This window comes from Neopsephotus bourkii, unplaced genomic scaffold (genome assembly GCF_033783945.1).
Source record: "Neopsephotus bourkii isolate Nb327-2 ecotype Australia unplaced genomic scaffold, CSIRO-AGI_Nbou_v1 NB_795, whole genome shotgun sequence".
Classification (NCBI taxonomy): Eukaryota; Metazoa; Chordata; class Aves; order Psittaciformes; family Psittacidae; genus Neopsephotus; species Neopsephotus bourkii.
In genome coordinates this window covers 1,560,498-1,588,179 of record NW_026901291.1, presented here as the reverse complement: position 1 = coordinate 1,588,179, position 27,682 = coordinate 1,560,498, and the positions used below count along the sequence as shown (strand labels likewise).

Genomic DNA, 27,682 nt, shown 5'->3' with positions numbered 1-27,682 from the left:
CATTGCTCAGCACCTGGGCATGGGGAGCTCCTGCCCTGCAGAAACCCCATCCCTGCATGTATGGATCCAGAGGGTGGGCTTTGATGTGCTTTTTAAGCTGCTCAACCTTGCTTTACTAGTGAGAACTCTTCTGGAGCTATAACAGGTAGCTCTAGTTTGGTGAGGCTCTGAGCCCCATAATCCAGGGTTTCCCTCTGATGTCTCTGGTGTTGGAGCAGTAATTTCAGGCCAGCTCATGAGAACACAGAGTAGCACGGACTCGCCTGTGGGAAGCGAGGGCTCTCTGTCACTTCTCTTTAAGCAATTTCTTCTGGACAAAGATTTCTTCATTTTTCCTTTACTGCTTTGCTTTAGTGCTGTCTGATAGTAAATATCTCCAGGAGCAGCTATGGTTTGTTGCTGAATTAATCTGTTTGTGCAGAAGGTGTCATATCGATGTCCATTACAATATCAGCAGCACCTTGAAGCAATTTTTCGTCTCTGCCAATTCCTCATTATTTGCATTTCTTTTTCTTTTTAAGAGTACATTTACAGTTTCCATTTTAAAACAACTTTGAAGATCATTTGCAAAGCTGTTGAGTGTATTAATGTGCTAATAGGAACTGGGGAACGCAGATGCTATGAAGTGCATTTTCATCCTGAACTGGCAGGAGCTGGAGATGTCAGGGTGTCCCCTGCCATCTGGCCTGTCAGAGCATGTGGCAGATTCACGGCTCTCGGGGGAGGGCACGCTGCAGAGTCCGTAGGATCCCATTATGCTTTTTATGGGGACAAGCCAGGCATTTGTCTCGTTGAGACTCGCTATCAGCTGGGGACGCACCAAGCCCCCGGGCTTTAACACAGCGCCTTAAACACTCGGAGGGTGAGCATGGAACTGAAAGACGTTTCCATGCTTAGAAAGAGGCGCCTCGGAAACCTGAGGCTGGGAGGGGACACAACCTGCCCTGGGTGCTGCGCGCTCCCCCGCAGCCGCGGCGGGGCCGGGGCTCGGCGCTGCCCAGCTCCGCGCCCACACCGCGCTGCACCGCCCCCTCCGCGCTGGAGCCTTAACACCGCCTCTCTCATTAGCATCCTTCCTCCTCCTCCTCCTCCTCCGCCGCCGCTGACCGGGCGCTCCGAGGCAGAGGGGTGCATGGCAGCAGCGACGGAGCCGCGGCCGCCCCGAGCAGCAGCAGCCGCCGCCGCCGATTCGCGCTCTGCTCCGCGGCAGAACCCGAAGCAACTTTCTGGCCCCGCGGGCTGCGGGACGATGTGACCGCTCTCCCGCCCCCCAGCAGCCGCCCCGGCGGCGGAGCCCCCCCGGCAGCCAGCGCGGAGCAGCGCGGAGCGGAGCCTCCCCGGCAGCGCGGACGCGGAACGGAGCCCACCCCCCCGCCGCGCCTCCCTCCCCGGCGGCGCCCACAGCCCGGGGCGGGAGCGCGGATGCGGCGCGGAGCCCGGCGGAGCCCAGCGCGGGGCCGGGGCCGGGCCCTGCGGGCGGGCGGCGCGGGGGGATGCTGAGCCCCGCCGCCCGGCCCCGCGCCCGCCGCCGAGAGATGCTTCTCGTGGTCGCCCTGTGGCTGGCGTGGCAAGAAGCGCCGGCGGCGCCGACCCCCGCGGCGGAAGACATCACCCGGGGAGTTGTGAGTTACCCGCCACCCCCCCGCTCCCACCCGCGCCCCGCTCCTTCCACCTCCGGGCACCGCCGGCCGCTGCGGCGCTGGGAACGCTCCGCGGAGCCCCCCGCTGCTCGGTGCCCCCCTCGCCGCCAGTGCCCTCCAGCTTGCACCCTCTGCTCGGTGCCTCTTTACACCCCGTGTCTCCCCTTAGCACTCCCCGTGGTGCCTCTCATTGCACCGCGCCCGCGGAAGGGTCTGTTTACCTCCCGCACCCAGCGCCCACTGCACGGAGCCCTTTCGAAGCGGTGTCCCCCCTCCCTTGCAGCCGCTGTACCACGCATCCCCTTGCAACCGTCTCACATCCTCTGCACCCAGTGCATGGTGCCACCTGAACCCACTGTGCTGCCCCCCCCCCCCGTACCCCGGCGCGGTGGCTCAGCTTTCCCCCAGCCCAGCACCCGGTGTGATGGCCCCAGCAGCGTTCACACATGGATGGTGATTTCTCAGGCGCTGAGAAAGGGCTGAGCCTCTCCCAAGGGCTCCCTGCCTGCGGGGGAGCCACACAAACTCCTACCAGTAAGCTGGGTAAAATGGCACGTTTGGAGTACGAGTGATCCCTGAGGACTCGGACACACTGGGGGATGTGTTAGGGGCTGTTCTGTGCTGGTAACAGGCAAGGGTTGGCTTCATTGCAGTAGTCTGCACAGCGTGGGCATCCTCTTGGTCCTGCTTCTCTGCTTACAGGTGCGTGCTCGGTTTGCAGTGAGGTGGCAGGTTCTAGCAGGCAGCACGGGCTCAGGTCGTATCTCTGCCAGGTCAGCATGAAGCTTCTGAGGGGGCAGAGATGGAGGCTTTGCTCCTGGAGGAGGAAAAGTTTCTTGTATCTGCTACCAGCTGTAGCTTAGGGAAGCTCCATGACCACATCAAACCACATTGAAAAGCTGTGGCTGGGCATGGGTCGGGTATTCCTGGGGCTGGACCCGCCGGTTTGGAGAAATCCCCTGACATTCAATGGATTTCAGAGCGCTGCCGTGCAGGAGAGCGGGAGGATGGATCTGTAGCACGGCAGGGTTACCTAATGAGCGCCAGAGCACTGCCTCCGACACCATGTGCGTGCTCCGGCTCGCAGGCTCCTGCTCAAACACCTGCCGGGAAGGACAAAGCCCATCGCTCGCCATCGGTTCCTAGCTGAATAGGAGATGTGAGGAGGATAAGGTACATCTGCAGCGTTACGGTCCACTTGCTTTCCTCTATAACCAAATGTTAAAGCTGGAATTAATATTTCATGCAAACAGCTCGCAAATCAGTGTCTTCTGCCCCAGTGAATTTGACACAAACTTCATCTTTGACCTGCTTTTAACCTTGCTACCGTACATGCTGCACTCAGCTTTTACAGGTTAAATGTTCATACTCGAGGGGGGTTATTAGTTACCTCTAACGATTTTCAGGTGTTAAGGTACCTGCTTGTGTCCTGGACTGGATTTGAGCAGTAGCTCAAAACCATGCTGAAGAGCTGTGCTAGTCTCGCAAGGCAAACGCTGCTGGGGATGGTGATAACAGTGCAGAAGTGAACTGCAGGAGAAGGGGAATTATGGTGTCCTATGTTAAAACCAAGCTCTATTTAGGGTGGGAAGTACAGAACAGATGATGCCAGGTGGGTGTCTGGGTGTTTTCTTCCTTCTGATGGGTGTGCTCTCTGGGGCAAATACATCTCTCTGGCTCAAGATGGTGCTGGTGGAGTTATGAAGGGGTTGCTTGTAGAGCAGGTTTGTGCTTATGCCATCTAATAAGCAGCAGGGAGCAGAAATCACAAGGTATTTTCAGAGGTGCTGGTCAGGAAAATACCACTGTGTGGGAAGTGAGAACTTTAAGAAGAATTATTTGATACCCACTTGATGAAGCAAATAAGGAATTAGAGTTCTGTGATGCATTTCAACCAAATATTTGAAACTAGGAAGCGTGAAACCATAGCAATAGAGAGCTCCACTAACCTTTGAAAATGACATCCAGCAATTCTCTGCGGTAAATAGAGCACAATGTCAACCCAGCTTTTACATCCCAAATACTCCCCCCTTACACCCAAGCAGCTTTCAGCACGGGCAGGACCGTGTCTCCGAGCTGCATCCTCTGCTGCAATCCCGCTATAGGTTTGTGTTAAACAAATCAGTGATGCTGGGCCAAATTAAAGTTCAGCAAAACGAAAGAGGGCTATAATTCAGAGGCAGCTCTTGTTAGAGTGCTGTCCAAAGCAATATAATATTGAATGATTCTCCAGATTTCATTACCAGTGGAATATCCTGCCCAGTTTATAAATCTAACTTGATTATTAATGTTTTTATTGTTCTCCATTAGCTTTTCTAACAAAGAGAGCATAAAACAGCAGATGGAAGGGAGCTTGACTTGAGTGTTCCCTTTGAATTTTAGTGCTTTGCTTTTGAGATTTACTACTTAGCATTTCGCTTTGCTGCCTTTACAGTAAACCCCCAACCCCTCCTCACTGCATTCACAAATTGCATCTTTTTATGGCTGTTGAGTTTGAGAGTCTCGGGGGGGCAAGCAGCAAAAACTTTGTATATGTTAGCAGTAAGTGGGTAGTAAGAGCTCTCCCTTCCCTGGGCTTTGAACCAGGACGGAAGGAAGGAAGGTCTGCCTTCAAGTTCAGAAGAGCCAGTAAGCTGGGGTCTGTGCACTGAAGGTGGTGGAGACCTGCTGGTTTGCACAGGAGCTGGCTGTCAAGGGGAGATGCTTTGCCCTGGTGCTGAGTGGTGGTAGCATCACCGAGGTCACCATAGGCTTTGGTATCAGTGCCCAAGGGATGCAAGAGTGCCAGGAAAGTTTGGCTGCAAGAGCACGGGTGCAAAAACCAGACCCTGAGCTGCTCTTTCTTGACTCAGGGGTGATGGGGAAGGTCTGTGTGTGCCCCCCAGGTGTTTCTTCAGCTGAGGCTTGCTGGGCATTCCTGGGGGCTTGCGTATGACTGATGCCTTTCTCAGCCTCCCGCTCACAAAGCCCGTCTGTGTTGCTCCCAGAGGAGTTGCTCCCAGGGGATAGAGGCATTTGCATTCATCGATGGAGACCATGGACCCGCATCCCCCTCTGCGTCCCAAGCGGCTCTTTGTTCAGGGCAGGGCCCTCGCCTTTGTGGCAGCTTCTCATTTGAATGACAAGGATACACTTGAGGGGAGAGCCCGGGTGGCACAGAGCCCTGTGATGCTGTGCCCCCCCGACCGGCTGTGGTGGGCCGGGGCGACAGACAGAGGTTCCTCTGTGTCCGCACATCAGGGAGCGGAGGGCGGGAGGAGCAGCAGTTTCCTATGGGTCTGCCCCATGTCTCCCAGGTGACAACTTCCGGAGTAAAAGCCAGCCCATAACTGGGGAACGGGCTCCTTCTTGCTGTTTCCGTGGTGCTTTTCCTGCCTGCAGAGGGTAGGAGCATCCCGCTGCTGTGGCTGGCAGGTGCCCACATGCTGCTGAGCTGCACGTTCCAGTCCAGCCACCTCCTGTTCCCACCTGCTCCAGGATCCGCCAGGATCTTTCCTATGTTGCTGCATTTAAACACCTGGGATCAGACACTGTGTCCCTGAGATGCGGCTTGCCTCCTGGTGCAAGGCTTTGGATAATTGGCCCTCTGAAAGCAAAATCCTTTTATGTGAATAGCCTGCTCCCTCTACCAGGAGCAAATACCAGGCTTGTAACCTTCTGTTTCTGCTAATGGAGAAATTAAAAATAGATAATCCCAGTTGGAGCTTCATTCAGCCTTCTGGAATGGCAAGTCCTGCATGGCAAAATGCTCACTGGATTCCTTAAACAATGTCTTATGGTCAACAGCATTAGAGAGGGGAGCTTTGCTTGGCCCCTCTGATATTGAAGCACTTCATTTAATCCCTCTACAGAGCAGTAGCCATCCCAGGTCCACAAATTCCCTCCAAGAAAGTTAAGCTACCCTGTTAAAAAGACCATAAATGTGATGCTGGTTACGTTTTAAGGTACCTCATGAAGCCAAAGTACAATGCAAACTAAATTGGCTTGACAAAAGGCTGGCTGGAAGCTTTCACATAGACAGGCTTCTGCAAAAGCATTTAATCAGGTATTAAAGCCTTGCCTGGTTTGAACTGCCACTTCCCTTTCAGATTTGAGCACCCCAGACCTCCAGATACAGTAATGCAATCTCCTCCTGGGCTTGGCTGCTTCTGTGGGCCCTGCCATGTGAATTACCTGGCATAGTTAAGCTAAATTGCCTGCTTTAATGAGACCGTGCCTCTGGATGAAATCCTGCTGTTGCTGGGGACTTCCCCATGGTTGGCACTGGGAATGGATAGGTGAGCTCCTACCTTAGCCTTGCTCTTCCTTGGTGCTGCAGTGAAGTGCTGAGGGGTAGAAGCAGCTCCTGGCTGGTAGGACCTCCCCCAGTTGGACCGCACCATCCTTGGTGGCAGTGTGTGATGGAGCTGTACCTCAATACCCTCCTTTTGCCCCTACCTAAAAGCTCCCGGGGCTCTCCTGAGGGAGGTTGCTGCCTCTGTGTGCCTGCCTGGCTCTGCCTGTGAGGTTTCAGTGCTCTCCCTCATTAAAACTTGCAAAGAAGCAATGAGAAAACAGTGTGTCCCCATCCCATCCCCTGCTGGCATCCCATGGGGAGCTCCTGGTTTGGTGTCAGGGTGTTACTCACCAGTGGGACCCCGTGCATTGACCCCACTGAGGACATGGGTGATGTCAGCACCAAACAGGGGGGTTTGGATGTCAGCAACACCCTGTTTGTCCCTGCAGGGTCACTGGTGCCAGTGGTGGCTCGCTGTGGCCGCACGCTGATTCCTCATTACTTACTCATAGGCAAAAGTGCTGCAGGAATGGGCTGAGCAGCTCTGGGAAAGGTCAGGCTGTGGCTGAGAGAGACTTTTTGTGGATGTTCTGAGAACTGTCATGTCCCCCGCATGGGTCTTGGGTCCTATCACCCTCCTGGAGGTGACTGTGTGGAAGGGAAAAGCTCTTGTGTTTCAGGTGTGAATCACCGCCTGCGGTAAACCTGGACCAGTGCGTTGCTGCTCTTTAAAGTGTCTTGTTCAGAGTAGAGCTGCACTTGAAAGCCAAGGATTTGCTTTCAAAATAACCCGAGATCTGACAGCAACAGTTCTCAAAATGCTTTCTTTAATCAAAATCACTATAAATGGGTAGATTTGAGAGTTTCAGAAGCTCTCGCTGCTCTGTGTGTGCAGCTGCGTCTTCTTTGTCCCGGATATTTATGAGGATTGTCTCTGATTTCTGGGTCAGAGAATTAAGAGATTTGATGTTATATTAAAAAAAGCCACACCAAACCCCATATGCAAAGTTAAATCCAGTGCAAAACAAAGCAGACGTGCGGGGGCTGAGGGGAAGAAGCTGCTGCAGGACCAGAGAGTTTTAGATGAGCTCAGTGAGAAACTGCCTTTGACAACGGGTTTGTTCAGAGCAAAGCCCTGCCGTGACTGACGTGGAGTAAATGCTGATGTCTGCTGGAGAGTGTGGTCTTCAGACAGGACCCTGGCAATTTGATTGGCATGATGATTTAATAGTAAGGAACTTGATTAAATCTGAGGAATTTTCTGCATCAGAATAAACCACACGCACAGGAAATCATTCTTCCAAGATATCTGGAGATGATCTCCAGATCCTGGTGAGAACGGTCCAAATGCAGTGGTTGGGAAAGCAGCAGCATATTCAGGATTCTTTTAATATCGTTTTCTCCAAGAGGGAGCTCCTGCCTGTTGACTGTCCGTGGCCAGGCCGAGTTCTTCACACTGCCTGACATATTATTTCATCCTGACAATATTGATCTTTTGGGTGGACAAAAGCAATTTTACCTGTGTCACAAGGTCCGTGCTTGAAGGTGATGGACATGTTTGGATTGTACTGTCTTGTCATTTAACAAACCCCGGCTGGCACCTCCTGTGGTTCAGCTCCCGCCTGCTGAAGATCACCCGACAGCCCAGGCACTGCATGGGGTTGCTCTGCAATTCAAGCGTGTCCCATGTGGCCCGCTGCAAACATCCCTTTTTAAGGATGCAGCACTAAAGTTTTCCTTATCCAAAATACAAGAGGGAGATGAGAGATCTGGAATGCTTCATCCACAGGTTTGCCTTCATTTGCAGAGGTTGTCCTACACCACCGTGGGGGCATTTAACCCACACACAGCTTCCCTAGGGCTCCCATCCCAAACCACCTGCCTCTGGATTTTTCCACTTCCCAACAGATACCCCTTGCTGGAGATGGCAAGCTACCAAGAGATCGAAAGGAAACTGCATGGACTGTTGGCTGACTCTGGGGATCTCACTGTCCAAGGCTTTTTGAGTTTGAGGAAGCAGAGAGTGGTGACGGGACCAAGTGAGTGGCTGAACCCTGGAGGGACCTGAATGAGATAAGAAGATGGAAAAGACCAGAATGCGAGGAAGGGGGTCCCCTGGGATCCCTTTTGGGAGGAAGCCCTGGGAACACTCATCTGAGGAAGCATGCACTTGATTGGCAGCTGTAGACGTTCCAAAATACTGTGAGTTACAGCCTACACGGCTTGTTCTCAGGCTTGTACTGCCTGAGTATTGGCCAACCCTTGATGAAGATTTGCTTTTCTCAATGAGATGTTGTCACATGCAGAAGAGCTACTGCTGATAGTGTGGCTGCAGCGCATCTCAGGAGATGGATTTTTGTGTTTCCCTTAAAGTTGAAGCTGTGAGCCCTGGTGCCCTGATCAGCTGGGTGGCTCTGCTGGGCTCCTCCACAGCCACCCTGGATGCAGTGCCTTACTGAAAGCTTGCTGAAGGGTGTAACACAAGAAGCTGCTCCTGTCGTCTTACTGTAGCTCCTGGGAAAGTTACAGGATCCCAAGGAAAGCACAAGGAGCAAAATGATACCGTGACTGCTAAAGACAACCCCACCATGACTCCAGACCTAATTACCTGTAAGCTCTGGAGCTGATGAATTCAGCCTTTGGGAAAGGGTGACAGGTCTCGTTTGTCACTGAGCAAGAGCAAAACAAAGCTGTCTCTCCTGTTTTCCTTGAGACCAACATGTGGGATGTCCTCCGGAGACATTGCATCCACTCAATATTAGTTATGTCCTAGCTGGTGCTTGGTGGACAAGGCATGAGGTGGGGAGCATGGAGAGCTCCCACCAGCCCGTAGGCTTGTTCCCACCTTGTTACTTGTGTTTACTTTGTCATTGCTGTTCCTTTTTCATGCTCAGAGTGTCCCTCTGGCACACCTGCCAACAGAAGGGCAGTCAGTGATGTGCTGAGAAGCATCTTTGCTCCTTTGATAAATTCTCTGCATTAAATTGCCTTTTATTTTTCTTGTTTGTTCTCCATTTTGTTGCTGCTCAGCCAATTCCCTGTTGCTCTGCACCAAGCCATGCTGTCTCTACCTCTGCGTCCCTTGTGTCAGAGATGCGTTTTTGTTCAAAGGCAAGAGGAAATTGGGTTCACAAAAGGGAAATCCTCATAGACATGCCTGTGAAATAGCGATGTGTTTTATATAAAGGCTCAGCTAGAGGTAGGTGGTTCGGGACTTTTGCCACCTTTTGTTTATGCTACAGAAATGCATCCTCCAAGTCTGATCAACGAGACTCTGAAATGAGGGATAATCTTGCATGGCCTCAGCCGGCACTGAAGCACACAGCAATCCAGTTCTTCCTCCCGGGCTGGATGCGTGTCATATTTCATGACAGAATGACAGTCCCATCAGACAATCTGTTGCTGCTTGGGCATTTCTAATACACCTTGTGCTTTGGTGCATACTCGGTGTCCAGCAGGATCAAGACAATCTAGAGGAAATCAGCTGCCACACCAGGGTCTCATATGGGCAGTGAATAGAGCAGCAGTGATTTGAGCAGGCTTCTACAAGCTCACCTGGGATAAAAAGCTCGGTCCAGAAGAATCTGAAATGCTCTTTCTCTGCCTAAAACCTGGAGGACCAAATGCCTGTTCTGCTGGGCTCTGAGGCATGAGGTGTAGTGGCTGGCTGAACAAGCGCATCACTTACTGAAAGGGGACCTGAGCTCTGAGCGCCAGGTTTCCAGTAGTAGTGGAGGAAGAAGCACTTGGTGTATGTGCTCAGAGTTGTGGTATGAATGTAAGTGCGCACACTTCTGTTACTGGGGGTTTACTTTCACTGTCTATCTCTTTCCAGCTGGGTCTTCCCCTGCATCAGGGCATCCCATAAGCTCCTCAGTGCTGTTTCTTGAGAGGTTCATGCTCCGTGCTTGGGCTGTGCACAGGGATGCAGAAGTCGGAGGAGGTGGGTGGTGGTGGGGGCCCCTCTGGACACACCGAGAGGATCCATTCCCTTCCCCGCAGGCTGTCAGTGTTAGCAGAGCTGTTAAACAAAACCTCCTTTCTGAGCAAGAGGGATTTCTCCCCGCAACAGCAAACACCTCGGTGAGGCAGGGCTCCTGAGCTGACACCTCCTCACTCCCAGCCTTCGCAGGGAGATGTGCATCAACCGCTGTCCTCCTGCAGACTGAACCCAGGGCCGCATCCTGTCCCTGAGCCACCCCGAGCCTCCCTGCGCCCCTGCTCCTGCCTCCGGGTGCCGGGAAGGGGCCGGTGCGGGGCGGGCGCTGCTCGGGCACACCGGTTGTGCCGGTCGGTGTCGTGCCGGTGCCCTCTTGTGGAAACTGGGAAAACATCCGGGAAAACTGGTTGGTGCTGGGCTGGGCTGGGAGCAGAGGGTGGAAACCGGCCCGTGGGGTGCTGGGGTCTCCCCCAGGGCCTGCGCCCCAGTGCCTTTCCTATTGCTGTTATCAATAGGGGGTGAGGGAGGCAGGGGCTCCCAGCGTTCAAATCCTGCCCCATGGTGCAGACCTTCAGTCACTAAATCCCTGCATGGCAACAGTAGTCCATGCTTTGAGTGGACAAGGTTTTCAAAGCGTTTTCTGTGCCTCCTTGCTCTTGTCTGCAGTGACTGCCATTTATCTCTTAGCAAATACCTTTATGAGCAAACTTTGACTTTCTTCTTCAAACAGTGTAGCACAGATCTGAGCCCGGCGGGTTTCCTGCAGCCAGAGAGCAGGCACAGACCAACCGCTGCCCGTGCTCTGCTGCTGCCCCCAGGAAGGTGCTAATCTGCTTCAACCACCCCCGAAAACACCAGGAGGTGAACAAGCCCATGGGACAGCAGTGCTGATGCTCTGGCCCTGGCCTCCGCAGCCCAGCACCACCCCTTCATCACACTTGGGCAGCTCTGGCTGCAAAGGGTGATGATTAATATCTGCCCTGGAGCAAACCTGCTGGTGCCAAGCATCCTCTGACCCTGCCAATGGCCTCGCTTCCAGGCCGCTCGGCAAGAGGTGTCAGAAACCGTGGTCAGTCTGCTTTCCATCCTCTGCTCTGGTTTCCCAGCCCTGTGGGACCCACGTGCCTGTCTCCCACCTCCACTGCAGGAGCAGCTCAGGCAGTGGATCTAGCCCTATTGTTCAGGAACCTGAGTCCCACAGCTTCCCTGAGATAAAGTGCTCCCTGTCTTCTCCAGGATGAGGGGGCAGAGGGGATTGCTCCATTGAGATAATCCACATACCTCCTTGTTTTCAAGGGCATATAGCTCTCTATCTACACCATCATGGAGGAGGAGCTTGCTCCTGGGGGTGGCCCACACACCATGGGACCAACATTGCTATCTGCTGTGCTTGTACCATGGAAGTCTGGATGGAACATGCTCAAGCCACCCAAAAAGGAGCTGACCAGAACAGACTTCTTTGGGGACTGTGCAGAAATAGGGATGTTCAACTGAGGGGTCACTGCTGGTTCTCACTTTGCCTTATGTTCAAGGGCATAAGAGCTTATTAGCTAGAAAAAAGGGCAATTCTACTCCTCATTGAGAAGCAGAAAGGAAATTGTTTTCACAGCATCAAAACAGCAGAAAGAAGCTGGTGGGCTCCATTCTGCCCAGGCCTGACTTGCTGGCACGTGTTGGGGCGGGAGGTGACCTCAGCAAGAGCAGTGACCGAAACAGCCACAAACAAATCCTTTAAGGACTCTCCTGACTTAAATAAACATGGAAAATAAATGATGTCCCCGGCACTCTGCCCTCAACTGATGGGAAACAAGCTGCATTAACATAGCAGTTCAATAACCTGGAAGAGCTTCAGAAGAGACCTGCTCACCAGCCAGCCCCAGGAGAAGGGGGAGCGCTGCCTGAGAGCATGCAAAACAAGGTTATGAAATGTGGCAGAGCACTACACGATGGGGTAAGAAGGTACTTGTAGTTTGAATTATGAGATATTCTGGTTCTCCTGCAAGGAAGAGCAGAAAGGACAATAGGTGTCTGTAGCTGGTTTTCTGTTCATCCCATGAGTAGTAATTGTGCTTTCTGCAGGGGAATATGCTGAGACTCAAGGTAAGGGCACACAGAGTCTCCTAGGGGACTTAGTGATGTAAATCCCATCCCCAAAGGTGCAGAAGTTGGTGCAGAGGGGGCTGCCGGGGGGGCTGGTTCTGCTGCAGTGGGCCGCTGCCCTTGCTCTTTGGCACAGAATGCCTCCAACTTCAGCCCCAGCCCACCCTGCTCCTTCCTGCTTCCCACCACTTCAACCCATCTTCTGCTTTATCCTTTAATTAGACAGGACGGGGCATTACCGCGGTATTCAGTGCTCTCTGAAAGCTGCTCTCTTCTGGCAGTGTTATAGCTTCAGACTGTTGCGTTCCTCCAGCTGCTCTAGAAAATTCCCTTTGCCCACTCACCAACCTGTCTGTTAGGGCCCAGATGGCTGCTTTCGTCTCGGCTTTAGAGATCCCCTGCTTAATTCCCCTGGTGCCCTGCCAGCCCTGTGCCGGGGAGGGCAAGGCGAACGCACGGTGTGCACTGAGATGCTGCAGCCAAGGGGCGCTGCTTGCAGGGCTTCCCCAGCACCATCCCTGCTCATGGGGGTGGCTCTGGGCAGGACAGAGAGGACTAAAAGCTGCCATGGTCTGTGGAGGGGTGGCTGGAGGATGCACGCCACCTGCTGAGGGTCTCCTGTGATCCTGTTTCTCCCCCCTGCCCTACCAAAACAGCACCACAATGGAGTATTATTCCCAGCACTCACACCTCTGAGAGCCTTTTCTTATCCCCAGCCTTGTGTTAATGCTGTTTCATTGCATTTTGAGTTTAACTCTTCACATTAACTCTTGATTTCAGTGCACTGTGCTTGTGATGCCAATGACCTATGCCTGTGGCAGGTGGCAGGTGCCCAAAGCATCCCTGGGCATCACCACCTCTGTGTGCCAGGAAAGAGCTGAGCACCCCATAAACCTCGCACCATTTGGAGTGCAGGGACAAGAAAACTGGACACACTGAAAGATGTGCAAGTGTTTTAGGTGGGGGGGAGAGTGCTGAAGCCCTGGCTGTGTCTGGGGAGGCTCTGCAGGAACCGACCCTGCTCTGCTGTGCATTCAAGAGGAAGAAAGCACGGCTGAGAATTACCTTGGTGCTCAGGGGAAGGTGTGCTACAGCCAGGCAAGGCCTGAATATTTCTTATCTATTGACTTGTGAGATGCAGCTCCATTCTAGAGGAAATGCTGTTATCAGGGAGGGCTGTTGTGTGCAAGCAGCACTCCATCAAGGCAGCTGACAGCAGTGCCCTGTGCGGAGGCAATGCTGTGTGACTGCTCACTCGTGTGCTTTGCAGCTCTTTTTACTCTCCTTCTAAAGCCACTTTTGCAGGGGAAGGTCTTCCAGGAAGGCAAACCTCCAAAAGCTGGGGTGGTGACTCAACCAACACGCACCTGCATTGATGTCTTCACTGCAGAAGCAGGCTCAGGACCCACTAAAAGGAATCACGTCTTCATTGCCATTCTTTATTCCTTTGCTGTGGGCAGCACCACAGATAAGAGGCCTCTTTGCTCAGGGGATGGTGGCTTTTGTGGAATCAACCTCTTGCTCATTTTCTCTGCCTCATTTCACAGACTGAGCTTTCAGATCATGTTGTGCTTTTATGTAGGAAGATGAATTTGGGCCTGAGGTGGGTGAGGAAAGCACATACTGCAAATGCATCTGGGGTTCCAGTGTGCTGCTGAGGTATTGGATGCTGTCTCCTGTCAGAGGAGGGTTCAGCAGGGCCTGATGCTGCTGGACCACTCTTGTTCACCCCCACCATGGCTACCCTTCCTGGGGGTACCACCTGCCCTTTGCATTTCAGATGTAATGCAGAAAATGCATCTTATCTTGAATGCATCTTAATGCACTCATGTTGAATTTAACGGTCACCTTGGCACGGCAGCCTTACTCATGAGTTCACTCATTCATCTTGTGTCTCAGCATCCTTTGATCACACCTGGGTCTGGATTGCCCTCCTTCATCTCTTACTCTGCCCTTTTTGGCTGGTCCAGTACAGGAAAATGATTGCTGCTGTGGTTGAGTTAGAGTGGGGTGTTCCTTGCAATGTATTGAATTATGTTAAGTATCTGAGTATATGCCCTTACTAAGTATTTGTATAAATCCCTCTGCATGCCCTTAGGTTAAGCTCTCATCTATATAATCAAGCGGCTTTCCCCAGAGGCTGCTTATACTCAGTACAGTTCAGCTGTCCAAAGGCATGGGTTGTAGGGCTCGATGGGCTTTGCACTGACTTTCCATGGATTTTTAGAGAGCCCTTTACCTGCTCAGGTATTTGGCTTCCCACCCATTGCAAGGGGCTTGCAGGAGTCTTCCACCTTTAGCAAAAGGCTTTGTGATCTTCTGAGCACTGGTGGTTACTTCAAAAGGGATGCCAGAGGCCAGGCAGGTTTCCTGGCATGGCTTGGTTTGCTGTGCCCATCAGCAAGGCAGGGGCAGACCCAGGGATGGCAGGATCAGTGGCCAAGCCTGTGCTGGGCAAACCTGGCTGTTGCCACCTGAAGCAGGGGGCTGACCTTGGCTCCAGCATCATAAGCCCTGTCTGGTGCGCATTAACCAGCCATCACCAGTGCTGTGACATTCCCCATAGGTGAGCAGTGAAACAGCTAATGACTTCTGCCTCCTGACAAATGTTTCCTGACACCACCAGGGAGGTCGTTGTATTTTCCCCAGAACCATTTGTCTTCTTCTCCCTCCCATGTCTGCATTCAGACAGCATCCTGCCTTCCCTGCCTTTGCGCAGCAGGTGACATGCTTTGTATTGGATGTATCTTTGGCAAAAGATAGGAACTATGACCAGCTCCAGGCAGTTTTGCCTGGGAATCAATGTTTTTGGCCTTGTTCTCGGTTAAAACACTAACTTCAACCATTTAAAACCAAGGAAAAATAAGGTAATACATAAAAGTCTCAAGGGGAACGAATAGCAAGTCCTCACAAGCAAAATCAAATAAGACAGAGGAGCCTGGAATTTTGAAGTTGGAGGAAATGCCTTTTCCTGGATTTATTTCCCCTTGAAAGGGTAAAGCTGCTTCCAATCAGCATGGGAGCCCCTTTCCTGGGTGCCAGTACCCATGCTGAGGGCAGCAGGGAATGGCAGGAGGTAGCCAAAGCATCTGGGAAGAGGGAAAGAAGAGCTGGATCTGATCCTGCTGCAGAAGAGGCAGCGCAGGGTAGGTGCAGAGCCTTAAGACATCACTTCCAGGTTCCCTGGGCTTCACCATTGATGGAGGGGAGCATGGCAATGCCATAAAGGCCAGGGAAGGTGGAAGACTTGGAAGACAGTAAAGCTCTGCTAGGGAGAGCATCATTGCTTGGGTGGGTGTTGGAAAACATTCCCTTTGATTACTGTTTTCCTCTCGCTGTGCTGGGAGATTCTGGGCTTGTTGGGCTTTTCCCAAATCACTGCCATGCGGGTGGAGAGCCGAGGGAGCCGTGCTTCACGTTTCATAATCCCTGTGACTCGATTCATTCAGCCCTATGTTAAAAACCTCATGAAACTGGCCAGTTTTGCTGAGGTTCAAACAGATTATATTCATCTCCTAACATCAAGCCACTTGGTGGCTTCTTAAAATGTTAAAGATAGGGGGTAGGCTGCACGGTGCCAAGGAGAAGGCATATTTAAAAGAGATAATATGTCTTCTGTGTGAGCTGAAATGAGGAAATGGATGTTTGTGAAGCTCTTTAAAACACAGTAATGTCAAAAGCAAGGAGAGCACATTTCTTTTTCATTTGTGTGCAAGGTGAAGAAAGGGCAAGCAATTTTTTCTCTTCTCTGAACTCTTGCCGCCTTGCACCATAGGAATTGGTGATAATGGCTGCAAAATGGCCCAGCTGGGTCAAGGTGTAATTTTGAACCTTGAGTATCTTTCACTCAGTGAGAAATTCAGATGATTTGACTTTGACACCTTGGCAACCCATCACTGGAACTGATAGAAATATGGGGAGTGGATGCCAGCTGCAAAGCAGCATCGATCCTGGGCCCTGAGAAAGGCCATGCACTGCCTCTCCTGACACCTAAGAACCTTTTCCACTGATTCACCTCCTTTTGGTAACTGGCTTTTTGCACATCAGCCTGGGAAGTGCTTTAGAAGCTGCTTTTTTATCTTTTTCCTTCTTTCTGGAAGATCTACTTAGTTTTGAACTAAGAAAGGGGAAGTTTTGAGGTTTTGGGTGAGGATGAACTTGGAACAGCAGGGCAAGGGTCCTCCGGATGCACTTGTGTGTGAGTGGGATGCGGCTCAGCAGCCCAGTGACCCTGCTGCTGGATCCAGCTGCAGCCATGGGGTTGGTGCAGTGTGCTGTGGAGTGGGATGAGGTTCTGCATTGTGTGCGTGCAGTCCCTTGTGTAGGACAAGACCTCATGTCCCCACTCACAAATACTGCTCTGTGACCGCCTCCCTGGGACGGAGGAACTCCTGTTTAATTACTGCGGCTTTGATTGTGACAGCACACATTTCCCTCGCTGCCTTCTGAGCCTTCAAGGGCTCCTGCCAGCAAAGATAAGCCCCCTTTGCAAAAGCTGTTTGCTCTCTTGAGGGTCCCGGTGCTCTGATGCAGGGTGAAAGCACGGGGAGGAGCAGAGGGTGATGCACGCCATGGCCATAGGACTTTCATTTTACCATCTTGAAAGGTTTGAGAAATGGGAGTTAATCCAGCCTGCAGCTGGATTAACCTGGACCCTGTCCCTCCAGCTTTCTGTGCATAAATGGGGCTGGAGGAACAGCGGCCGTGGTTTGGGATATGCTTGGCAAGGAGCTGAGCCTTTGGGGAAGGAGCCAGCTGGGGCAGAACCTGCCCAGCCCTGCCTGCAGCAGTTCCAGACACAAGGCACTGCAGGAACCTGCCTGCACAATGCTGGATTGGGCCCTTTGCAGAGCAGTGCTGGAGGTGATCCCAGCCATTCCCTTTACTGACATCAGCAAATGCTCTGGGTTTGTGTGTGGGAAACTCGTCATCCAGGTGATCACTCAGATGCAGCGCTGCCTGTGCTCCATTTGACACCATCAGCTGCAAATGGTTTGCCACTGTGTTGGTGCACCAAACCCACTACCAGTTCAATGAGAACTGTGGTTTCTTCAGCACTGCTGGCAAAATCTGGTGTTACCTTGGAAGATGTTTTAATTAAGCATCTTACTGCAGAGCAGAAAGCTTGAACAGAGCCCATGCTGCCTTCCACATAGCATGTGCTAAAGCAGCAAACCCAGAGTGTAACCCCACAGCACATGCATGCACTTGCCACCCCTTTGCAATGCAAGAGTTGTCTCTTTAGCAGCTACTCTTAATCTCCACTTCCTTGAGCTGAAGACATTGAGGTGCCCTATGGAAAGGGCTGGTGGAAGCAGGGCCTTAGGGCAGCTCCCTGCATCTCTCCCCTTCCACTGACTAATGCAAAAAGGATCTGTTTCAGGAGGTCTTGGCTTAGAGGTGGGGAAGCAAAAGGGTCTGTGTGATGGCAGCCAGGCTGATCCAATCTGATGGCTTAAAAGCACTGATTCAGCAGTCAGTAAAACATGCACATGTGTGCTCTCTTCAGTAACTACTTATTTACATGCTTAAAACTTAAGCACCTGCTTATTTCCCATTGACCTTATCAGGTCTTAGATACAGATGCTCACTGTAGCAGGACTAAAGAAGAGAGAGCACTTACATGCTTCCATCTCCAGGTATCTATTGTTTTGACCTATACATTTTTAATGCAGCTTCACTAGGGGAATGAATGTAATGTGAAAATGTAGGGTAAAAGCCTGGCTGTGTGGATGCCTGTGGTGAAAGTCTGTTCTATGAGGGTAGAGATTGCATGGGTGGACTAATCTTTAATTTCCTTTTATTGGAAGGAAGAAGGGGGCAGGTACATGAGAAATGAAGGTGTTTTGCTGAGCATCTGTGTAATTAGGAAAGCTGACAATTGGAAAAATTGGACAATTAGATTGTTGCCTAGGATAACTGGTGCTCTTTCCTTCTGGTACTGCAGGGAGGTGAGGGTCTTGCTTTGGTCCTCCTGGGTTTATTTTGCAGGGATACTGGTGCTCAGCAGCTGCCATTGGTGCTTGAGACCTATTTCATTTCTCCATGTGGTTTGATACGCTCTGACAACTCTTCTCTATCCTAAATGTGATATTGTGGTGCCAAAAGACATTCATAGGGGAATATGCTTGCCTAGCCCAATCTGTGTAGCTGACTATGGGTCTCCAGGGCAGAGAGGACCGTGCAGCTGAAGGTCTCTTGCCTTTCTCTCTGTGCAGCTCTTAAGCTGGTGTTGCAAACTCCCTAGCAGGCTCTCAGCCTTGGTGTGTGCTGGAGACCTCTCTTGTATATTGATGATCACCAAGAGATGCTCTTATTGCACAAACTCCTCGGCTACAGCTTCTAAATGAGCATGTGTAGCTTGGAGGAGCTGTATATTGTTATCTTCTAGGTGCTCTGGTAGGACATTAAAGTGTCAGATGCCAAGAGAGCCTCCAGTAGCCTCATTCCAGGATTGCTGCTTTTGGAGGAATTGCTGCCTTGTTGGGTATTAAATTATTTGTAAGTAGTTTTGTTGATTGTTGGATTTGAGAATTAGAATGTATTTGTGAAATAGAAGTTTTCAATAATGAAATAAGGCAACAAAATATAAAGCCATTATATGCATAATTAAAATGATACATAACTATATGTTCTTTATGTAGCTGCTTCAGCATCTCAACTAGGTTGTTAGGCTGAGTAATCAGCCCCTAAAGCCTCTCCCAGACTGGAGAGTCTAAAGATGCTGCAGAGCTGCTTGGGGCAGGGCCCTGGCCAGTCCCTTTGGGACAGTGGTCCCCCCTCATCCCTTATCCCCTAATTTCTGGGCTTGGAGAGTGGGATATCATACAGCAAGGCAGAAAGGCAAAGTCTTAAGACTGCTGAATAATCTTGTTTCATCACATCCTTTTGCTAGCGTATTCCTGGCTCTGGGTTTCAAGGTGCTCACAGTCTTCTGAGGGTACACTGGGGGAGCTCCATGCATCCCCTTCCCCCTTGTCTATTAATTAATCTGTTTCTTGGCACAATGTAGAGATCAGACACAATACTGCAGTAGGCAGACTGGGAATCCTTCCCTTGTGATAAGAAGCTCTCTCTGCAGGCGCACAGCATAAGGCATGCTGGTGAACAGGGATGAAGGAGGCTGTTGAGAGAAGCTGGGTCAAACCCTGCTCCAAGACTGTCCCAGGGCATCCTATGAGGTGATAGAGATACAGTGTCCTGCTGCTGTGGGGCAGGTCTGCAAGAGGAGCTGGATGAGGGCTTGTGGCTCTGCAGGTGCCTTGCTTGGGTAGAGGGCAACAGGGAGTGTCTGAACACGTTGGACCTGCTCAGTCCCTCTAAGAAACCAAGGGGAGAAGGAAGAGCAGTATCTGAGGGTGCTGCTTAGGTTTTCCTAGGGGTGTCCTGAAGATTCCCAGTCAAAAGTGCCACAAAATGAGCTCGAATAACAGCATACTTAGCCAGCTCATTAATTAAAATAAAGTGTTTTTCATCACTTCTCCAGCTACTCCCAGCTGGAGCCTGCAATGCGCTGGAAGGAAGAGAAGTATAATCTCCTGACAGTTCTTGTTTTCCCTCAAAGCCTGAAGCTCCCACAGCAGCCAGACCCACATGGGGTTGTGCTACCAGCAACATAAGCAATGCGAAAGACATCACTTCTGAGCCTTTGAGTTCAGAGAGAATAATTTAAGCTTCTTTAACCTTTCCTTACAAGATCCATTTCAAAGGGAGCCTTGCTGTAAGCCCACCCTTGCGTAACATTAAAATGCACTTACGCTCTGGGGCTCTGGGGAGGCTCCCATCCCTGGCTGCTCCCTGCTTACCCACAAGTTCTCATTCCCCTTTCCTTCATCTGCCCAAGCAGCAGGGGATTTTGCCTTTGCTTCTGCTCTCCTCATGTGCCTGGATTTGGAATGGCTGGAGCTGCCTGCCATGTGCCCAGATCCTGCCTGCACTGGCCAGGGGGACGTTCAGCCCTGCTTGCAGTGCAGGAAGCCAGTGGGGCCCCAGCAGCAAAGGGAGGCAGGAGCAGCCCACCGAGACGGTATTTCTTGCTATCCAGGTCAAGTACATCTTGGATTTGTTCTGCTTGTATTTGTTAGATTTGTCATAGTTGTTAAAGTTTTCTGACCCAAAGATCTTGCTTGCCTTCTCTCAATAGTTTCAGTTTGCTATGTGCTGGTGGATTTATTGCTTTCATGCCAGGTTGCTCAAGATGGCAGGGTTCATCTCCAACGTTTTGGGCGCAGGCAGGAAGATGGATGTGGTGGGTGCAAAGGCAGGGGAATGGGGAGCTCTGTGCCTGTTTGTTAGTGCCTAACCCCTGGGGGGCAAAACCATGATAGTTTTGTGGGCAGCATCACTCCGGACTGCTTGGCAAGGCAGGTGGGGATGGCTGATGCTGGCTTTGCTGGTGCAGGAGGATAACCTCACAAGTGGTGCTGGCGCCTTGGGGAAGCTGCCCATCTCTTGCAGTGTGCCTGCTGCCTGCCTGCTGAAGGCTTGGGCAGGTTTGGGGCAGCAGGAGGTGGTGGGCCATGCTTATGTCGCCTTAGCAGCATCCATGGGGCTGAGGGTTCTACCAGCACTGGTTCCTTCTTGAACCTGCCTTTGCTTTAGAAATCCCTGTAATGCAGATTGCTGCTGCATTTTTCTGTTTAGCCACATCTTCATCAGGATCTGTCTTATTTCTGCTCTTGTCTGTCACTTGCTTTCTCTCTCCAAGCAGTCTGTGATGGTCTCTATCAGGGTATGCAAGGCTTTCTTCTTGCCCTCTCTTTGGGTTTCCTAGCTTGCTTCGCATGCTGCTTTCCCACCTGCCAGGTTTCGGTGGGGGGGAGCGACCTGGTGGAGCCTGCCCACCCCAGTGCCCCACTGCGTGCGTCCCCAGGCTGTCTTATCTGTCATTCTCACCCTGAGAGCTGGGAAGCTGCTTAACGCTCTGTGTAGTGCACTCCATGGTGCACGATATCCTCACTTACACACAAAGCAAACAAGAAGTCCATTAAAACGGGCCCTGCTGAGCTGGTGGGTGGGGGTTACTACGGGCGTCCGCCTGCTGCTGCCTTTGTGGTTGCAGCTTTTAGTCAGATTAAACTGTGCAATCTGCATAGAGTGTTTTCTGTGCCTCCCTCTCCATCCATCAGTCGGAGGACACCTTTTGCTGATCTGTTTATACTCGGAGCAAGCTGTGGCCGTCCCTAAGGCTGGGTCTCGCTGTGTGATGGGTAACGGAGGAGGGAAGGGATTTCTCAGACCTCCTCACCTGGGTGATGGGATGCGGGGGAGAAATCCTGGCTCCTTGTTTTGCTGTGGGTGTTTTGGCCCAGTTTCGGAGGAGCTGAGATTTCACCCTTGCTTTGCCTGCCCTGTGCCTCCCCACACCTGCCAGCCCATGAAGTGGCAAACCGGGAGCCAAACGAGATCAGATTTGAAGCAGCACAAGTGCCGTGTTGTGCTCAATGCTGGCCTCCAGAGAAAGGCACTTCATAGCCATGGAACTAAGAGAAAAACATGGTCTTTCAGCTTCTGCTGCCCTTGCTGTGACCAGGACCTGGTTTTCAGCTGCTCCTCTTCGGGGATAGGTGTGGAGGAGCACCGGCTGCTGCCCACCAGCTCCATCCCTGCTGGCTGCAGTGCTCCTTCCCTCCCACCCAGCAAGCTCAATTAATCTGATCCATTTGTGCTCCTGTTTGATTCTTTAGCCTCTGCACTCTATTGATTAGCCATTACTTATTTTGGAGCTGGTCACAGAGAAACTTTCCTGAGTGTTTTCACATCTGTTTCCTCTGGAGCTCTGACATTAAGCTCTGTGACAGTGGCTTTCCCCTCTATTATGGCAGTTTGGGTAAAGATATGTGCCTTTGCATCCAGTATCCATCTGGGCTCGTGTATCTGATGTAGTAGGTGGTGGAGAGGAGGGTTGGCTTGAGGGTGAAGGATGCTGGGTCAGGCCGGGGAGGGTCCTGGTGTGCTGGTGGGAACACAGGTCTCACTGCTCCATCTCCAAGCCCATCCTGTGAAGGGCAAATGTGCTCTCAGCTCCTGCCAGCCATGTCTCTAATACTGCATGAAATGCTGCTGGCTGTTGTCAGTCAGCAATTAAGTCCTGATATATATGAACTGATTTGATTTGTGTCTCCCCCCCCATATGCCATTATCTGGCTTTGTATAGCTTGAAATATTCTTGATGGTCATAAAATTATCTTGGTCTTTTTAAAAGTCAATACTTGCTACTTAGTGAAACTGTGAGCCTAGGGGCTGGAAAAGGTTCAAGTCCTGCCAGCCTAGCTAAAAGGCATTAATTCACAGGATAGATACATACCAATGCTGTCCTGACCTGCGGTGAGGGCTGCCTGCAAAATTTCTTCCCCTGTCTACAAGATGGACTTTGGACATCTTCTTTTATTGCTCTGAAAGCTCAGTCTGATGGATAGATTGGACAAAGCCAAGCGAGGTCTTTGTATTAAAGCAAGAAAGGAGACAGATCAAAATTAAGTGTTGGGATGACTGAGATCAGTATGGGCTGGGTGAACCCACCCCTCTCTGGGTTCTCTGAGAGCAGTGGCAAAGGAAGGGGCTCTGATATGTGGTTTTGGCTGCTGCAGAGTAACTTTACTCTTGGGGCAGGTCATTTGTTCCTGTGTTTGTTTTCCTTCTGCTGTACCTGGTTAGCAGACAGGCTTCGTGCTGCCCTTGCTCCAGCACTACCCTCTCAGGAAGGCAGGAATGTCTGTGAGCAATTCCCAGCTCCATTGAGGGGCTTGCCCAGGGCACACTGGCCACAGGAGGAGAGTGCTGCTCACCCAAACCTGATCCCAGCCCAGCAGCCGGGCTGTGCCCCTTGTTGGGACTCCTTGATGGAGCCTGGAGCGGGGAGGAAATAGAAGACAGTGGCTGGGAGCAAGTGTGCAGCTGTGCTGCAGGACAGGCATTGCATTGTGCTCGGGCACCTCCAAGAGATGGGCAGTGAAGCTTTCCACTGGCTTGGTTCCCCTCTGCGTTGGGCCAGGCTGGATTTTGTCCCCCAGTGCTGGCTGTGACACCCCCATGTCTGCAGGGAATTGGGCAATGCAGACCTCAATGGCAAAATCCAATTGATTTTCCCACCCTGCAGTTTCATTCTGTTGGGAGCACAAATGCTTTTATGTAGGGATCCTCAGGGAGCCCTGCATGCCTCAGTTTATCAGCTCAGCCACTAACCACGGTCCCCAACCACGCTAACAGCTTGCTTGCAAAGCAGGAAGGAGAGGGGAAAGATGACAAAAGGCATTCATTTAAGGTAATTAAGTAAAGAAAGAAGAAGGAAAGGCTCTTGCAAACCCCTTACTCTTCCCAGCCAGCCAGCTCTGCCATAACCTCATTAAATGCAGGCGCTCGGCTGTATCCCTGTTCACAGAAACCTGGTTCGTTGCAGAAAATTCACAGGACACTTACATGCAAAACCATCACTTTTCCCAAGGCCTTATAAATGGTGGCATTAACTACAGAAAAGGGAGCAGAACAAAGGCTATGAGGGGTTCGTTTACCATTATGGCCTGATCTGTGCTGGCAGGGAGCCACTGACAGCATTGCTGCCATGCCACCTCCCCAGCAATATTCCACTGGTTGCAGAAACTGCCCAAAAGAGATGAAAATAATATTATTTTTAAAATCCATATTAAAAAAAACAACAAACAAACAAAAAAAAAAGGTTGAACCTGAGGCTTTAACCAGGAAAAAAACCCACAGAAAATAATACATAACACAAAGTGCTGCTGTGAGTAATTGCTGACAGGCATTGAGGTTCAATGGCCAGGGCACCTGCCTGGGACACGGGGCATGTTGTGCTTCCCACAGTGTGACCTCCAGCCCATGCCTCCTCCTCCCTGTTTCCCCTTTGCCATTTCTCTTGCTGACATGGAGAGATCAATCCGGCGGAAGGACAGGCTCTGCCTGTCTGCCTGTAGCCTCTGTGCACCCCTGCAGGACAGCAGCCTCAAAAGCAAAGATGCTATTGCTCACAGAGGGCTATTATTTGTACTATGGCTAGAAGAATGTTAATTTTAGTGCTGCTAGATTAAGCAATGACATAAATCTGTGATGGGCAATCTATGCGAAGGCTTGAATTTGCATTAACTTGGGGATTTACATGTTGATTTCAGTGTTTATTTTACCAAGAACAAGATTAACTCGCTTTAATAGCTTGATGGCTGAAATTGGCCTAATCATGCTTTCAAAGTTACATCCCTTTGAGGAAGAGGCTGTGTCCTACCCCTGTGGCTGCTGCTGTGGTTTTGCTTGGGGACAGCTGTCTGCTGAAGCGGGTTAATTGCACAGCAGCAGCAGATCTGCTTGCACCGAGATGTCTGTGTCCTTGCTATGGCAGAAAATGAAGGCTGATGTTCACACTGGTGGCTGTAGGATGTAGAAAAAAGGAAAATAAGCCACCAAACCAGAGCAAAACAAAGCTAGTTTCTTATCACAGCTAGTCAGCTCTCAGCATCTACCCTGCTTAAAGCTGTTTGAAAGCTCTCTGTGCTACCTTTGCATTCTCCAGGCTAGATGTACCCCAAAACATCTTTTCAAAGGCAGGCTGGAGCTACAGAAAGCTGCAGGTGTCTGCAAGGATCAAATTGTTTTGTTCCCTGTGTTGAAGAGAGAATAACACTTATTTACTGATATGTTTATAGCTCTCTTGTGCTCACTGCTATTTGAGCACAGCAGCATCCTTCCTTTCCCAAGCAAACCAGGAAGAATTGGCAGGTTGGTCAGGAGGAACAAGGATTCACCTTGCTCTTTATGAAAAAGAAACTCATCGCCTGCGTTTCTGAAGCTTCTTGCATACTTGAGGCAAAACCCTAAGCAATGCAGTCAGCAGAACCTGATGCTTTGCCTTAGTCCCTTCAGGAACATACATGCCCTGTTGTCTTCTATCTTTCTGGCAGGTTTTGTTTGCCTTTCTCCATAACAGTGTCTGTTGTGGCATCACTGCTCTGAGTCTTTGAGCCCCAGGGTGCTTCAGAGGTGGCTGTGTGTGGTTCCTCATCCTGTGTGAAGGCATTTGGCTCTTTCTGGGGGAACTGGCCAGCTTTGTGAGCTTTGGTGGGTGATCAATGTGTCAGCAAAGTGTGGGCATTTTCTCTGCTCCAACCAGCAGCACCTATAGACTCTGCAGCTGCAGGATGATGCCAGTTTCTTTTCTGCACCACGTTCAGCAGGAGATTAAACTGCTCTTGTGGTATTTAGGGCAGGAGACAGCAGGTCTGGAAGGTTGGCTTCCATGTAGTTAACAAACGGTACTTGATATATATATATCTGTATATATGGCCAAAGAGAATGGCAGCCCACTCAGGATGCCAGGGCATGTCTCTGCCTCTGATGAAGAGCCATCCTGGTGCCGCAGAGAGCGATTCTGCTCGTGACATGGTTCAGATGGTCGGTCACTTTGACGTTTTCAATCAGATGTGTTGACAGAGCTTGTGCCATGAAGCTGAAGAAGTCAAAATATGTGAGTCCTGAGGAGAACAAAAGGCAAACCAAACCTGGTGTGAGTTAAGTGTATCCAAGTTACCAGATGGGTTTCAGCTCTGCTATGCAGGATGGCTTGTTCCAAGAGCTTCTCTGCATTTCATATTCTGCTTATGCAGGAATGTTAGACCTTTCCATTTAATGAGTTTGATTGGTATCAAAACCTAGTCTCAATTGTTCCTGTTAGAATAGGTCTCAGGAAGGAGCCAGGGGATGAATTTCTGCATAAATTCCTAAGCAGAGCAGTGTCTGCCCATAATGGAGCCATCTGCCTCTTCCTGCCATCCCCACCAACGCCCCCAGTCCTCACAGATATACCTTTAGCTCAGATTCAACAAGATAAAAGTCTGTCTTCCTTTACTGCTTATGTTGTAGGGGTTACTGTGCAAGGCAAACCAAGCCAGGGAAGTGTGGCTCAGGGCTGAGAGCAGCAGTAGGTGGGGTGGTTGGATGGGATCCTTCTGCCTGGGTCTCAGCATGGGGTATGTGACTGGGAAGCTGAAACACCTTAATCTCAATATTTGTCTGTATTGCAAATAGATGTAATAGGTGTATAAAGTCTGGCTGTTCACATGTGGGAAGGTGAAGGATGCCTCCAGCTGTGTGGGGCTGTATCAACACCACAGAGAGGCCACAGAAGATTGCCGATATTTTCCCATTAAAGCTTTTTCAAAGATGTAAGTTTTATGATCTTTTTATCTCATCATTTGCTGCCCAGTGGGGGAGAGATGATCTTTGTTCATAACTGTGCTTGTTGCCAGCCGTGCTGGGAAGGGGATGTGCAGAGATGCAGGCTGGAGGGTGGTGGGGAGAGTGGGCTCCTTTATCACAAGCCTGGAGTGGCTTTTGATGTGTAAAATCGCAGGCACTGGCTTTAATTTGCACATCCCACGTTCCTGCGACCAGGACCGCAGTGGGTGAATTGCTGCTGCTGTAATTAAGACCAGGGTTGGAACCGAGGTGCTGCACGCAGCAGTGGTCGTGCAGGTGGCCATCGTATTGGGAAAAGGCTTATTCCTGCCTGAGGGCTTCAGGGAGCTGCTGCCCCACACACATCCAAACCCACATGAACGGGGGTTTGAGGTCTTTAGGCTGGTGAGAAGATGGCAGCAGAGAGACCCTGTAGCAATGGGCACATGGCATCGAGCCACTCAGCAGAAACCTGGGGTTGGGGTAACTGGGAGGTGCCCCAGGGATGCTGGTGCTGCTGGGTACCAGCCTCCTGGAGGGGTTATTTGAAGCAGTGTGGGGGTACATTAGGACAGTCCATCCTTCAGCGCATGGCTGCCTGGTCCCCTTTCCTTTCAAAAAGGCATGAGTCACAGCAACACTTTGTACTCATGTTCTTCAAGGGAACATTAAAAGCCACCCAAATGCTATTTATTGTCTGCAGCCTGTACATAAAGCATCCCCTCTGACTGAATGGCTGCTGCAGCTGGTGCCATCAGTCACAGCAGGCACCTTCTTGCTGCTCCTGGTCCAGAGCTGAGAACAAGGACTCCTGATTAGGTATTTAGTTGTCCATGAGTGACGCTGAACCAAGCCTGGTTCCCCCTACCGGGTCTTGGTTTGGGGTGACACTGTTAGAATGAGGAGCCCCTTTCCCTGGTTCTTCCCTGAATCCCCCTGGCTTCCACCCCATTTACAGGAGCCTGGAGATGATCTTGAGCACCTGAAATGCCTGTGCTTAATGAATCATAGAAGGGTTAGGGTTGAAGCTCCCTTGCTGCAGCCTGCTAGATGCTGTGCTGGCTGCACACAGCTTCCCTCTCCCTCAGGTACACAGTCCTGAGCTGCCCTAAGCACAGCAGTGTCTGGAAAATGGGAGATTTGGGCAAAATGGACAACTTGTTGGTAGTGTGTCAGCCAGAGACATTGAGGCTTGGTTTGGTTTGGGTCTGATGGGCCAAGCTGGTGAAATGCTCCAAAGCCAGTGGGACCTTCTGAGGATGTTTCCATCACATTATGATGAGTGCTGGGCAGATGGAAGTTCTCATTGCTGCAAGTGGGATGTGGGGTCTGGATCTTGTTTTCCTCTGAACTACCTGAGTAGGACATAGACAATAGTCCTTCATCTGGCGGCTCCCACACCCCAGGGATGGGTAGTGTGGGAACAGCAGCCAAAAGCTCCTCGCACCATCTGCAAAGTAGAGTTATGTGCTGCTGCCAGTGCCCCATCACTTGTTTCCTTTTACTGCCCCTGCCTCAGTTTCCCCATTGGTAAAACAGGACCTG

At 51.1% G+C, this 27,682-nt stretch overlaps 1 protein-coding gene across 3 annotated transcripts in view; it reads left to right on the top strand.

Annotated features, from left to right (window-relative positions):
* Positions 1–1,467: 1,467 nt before the first annotated feature.
* The window catches only part of MMP17 (matrix metallopeptidase 17), a 60,541-nt gene continuing 34,326 nt past the window's right edge, over positions 1,468–27,682 (top strand). The window contains exon 1 of one of the 3 annotated variants that reach the window (XM_061355359.1): positions 1,468–1,622. In XM_061355359.1, coding sequence (XP_061211343.1) covers positions 1,494–1,622 — 129 coding nt within the window. In that variant the 5' untranslated portion in view covers positions 1,468–1,493. Of the gene's footprint in view, positions 1,623–2,798; positions 2,814–19,874; positions 20,001–27,682 lie in introns of those variants that run through there. The other 2 variants (XM_061355361.1, XM_061355360.1) reach the window with 2 other exon arrangements.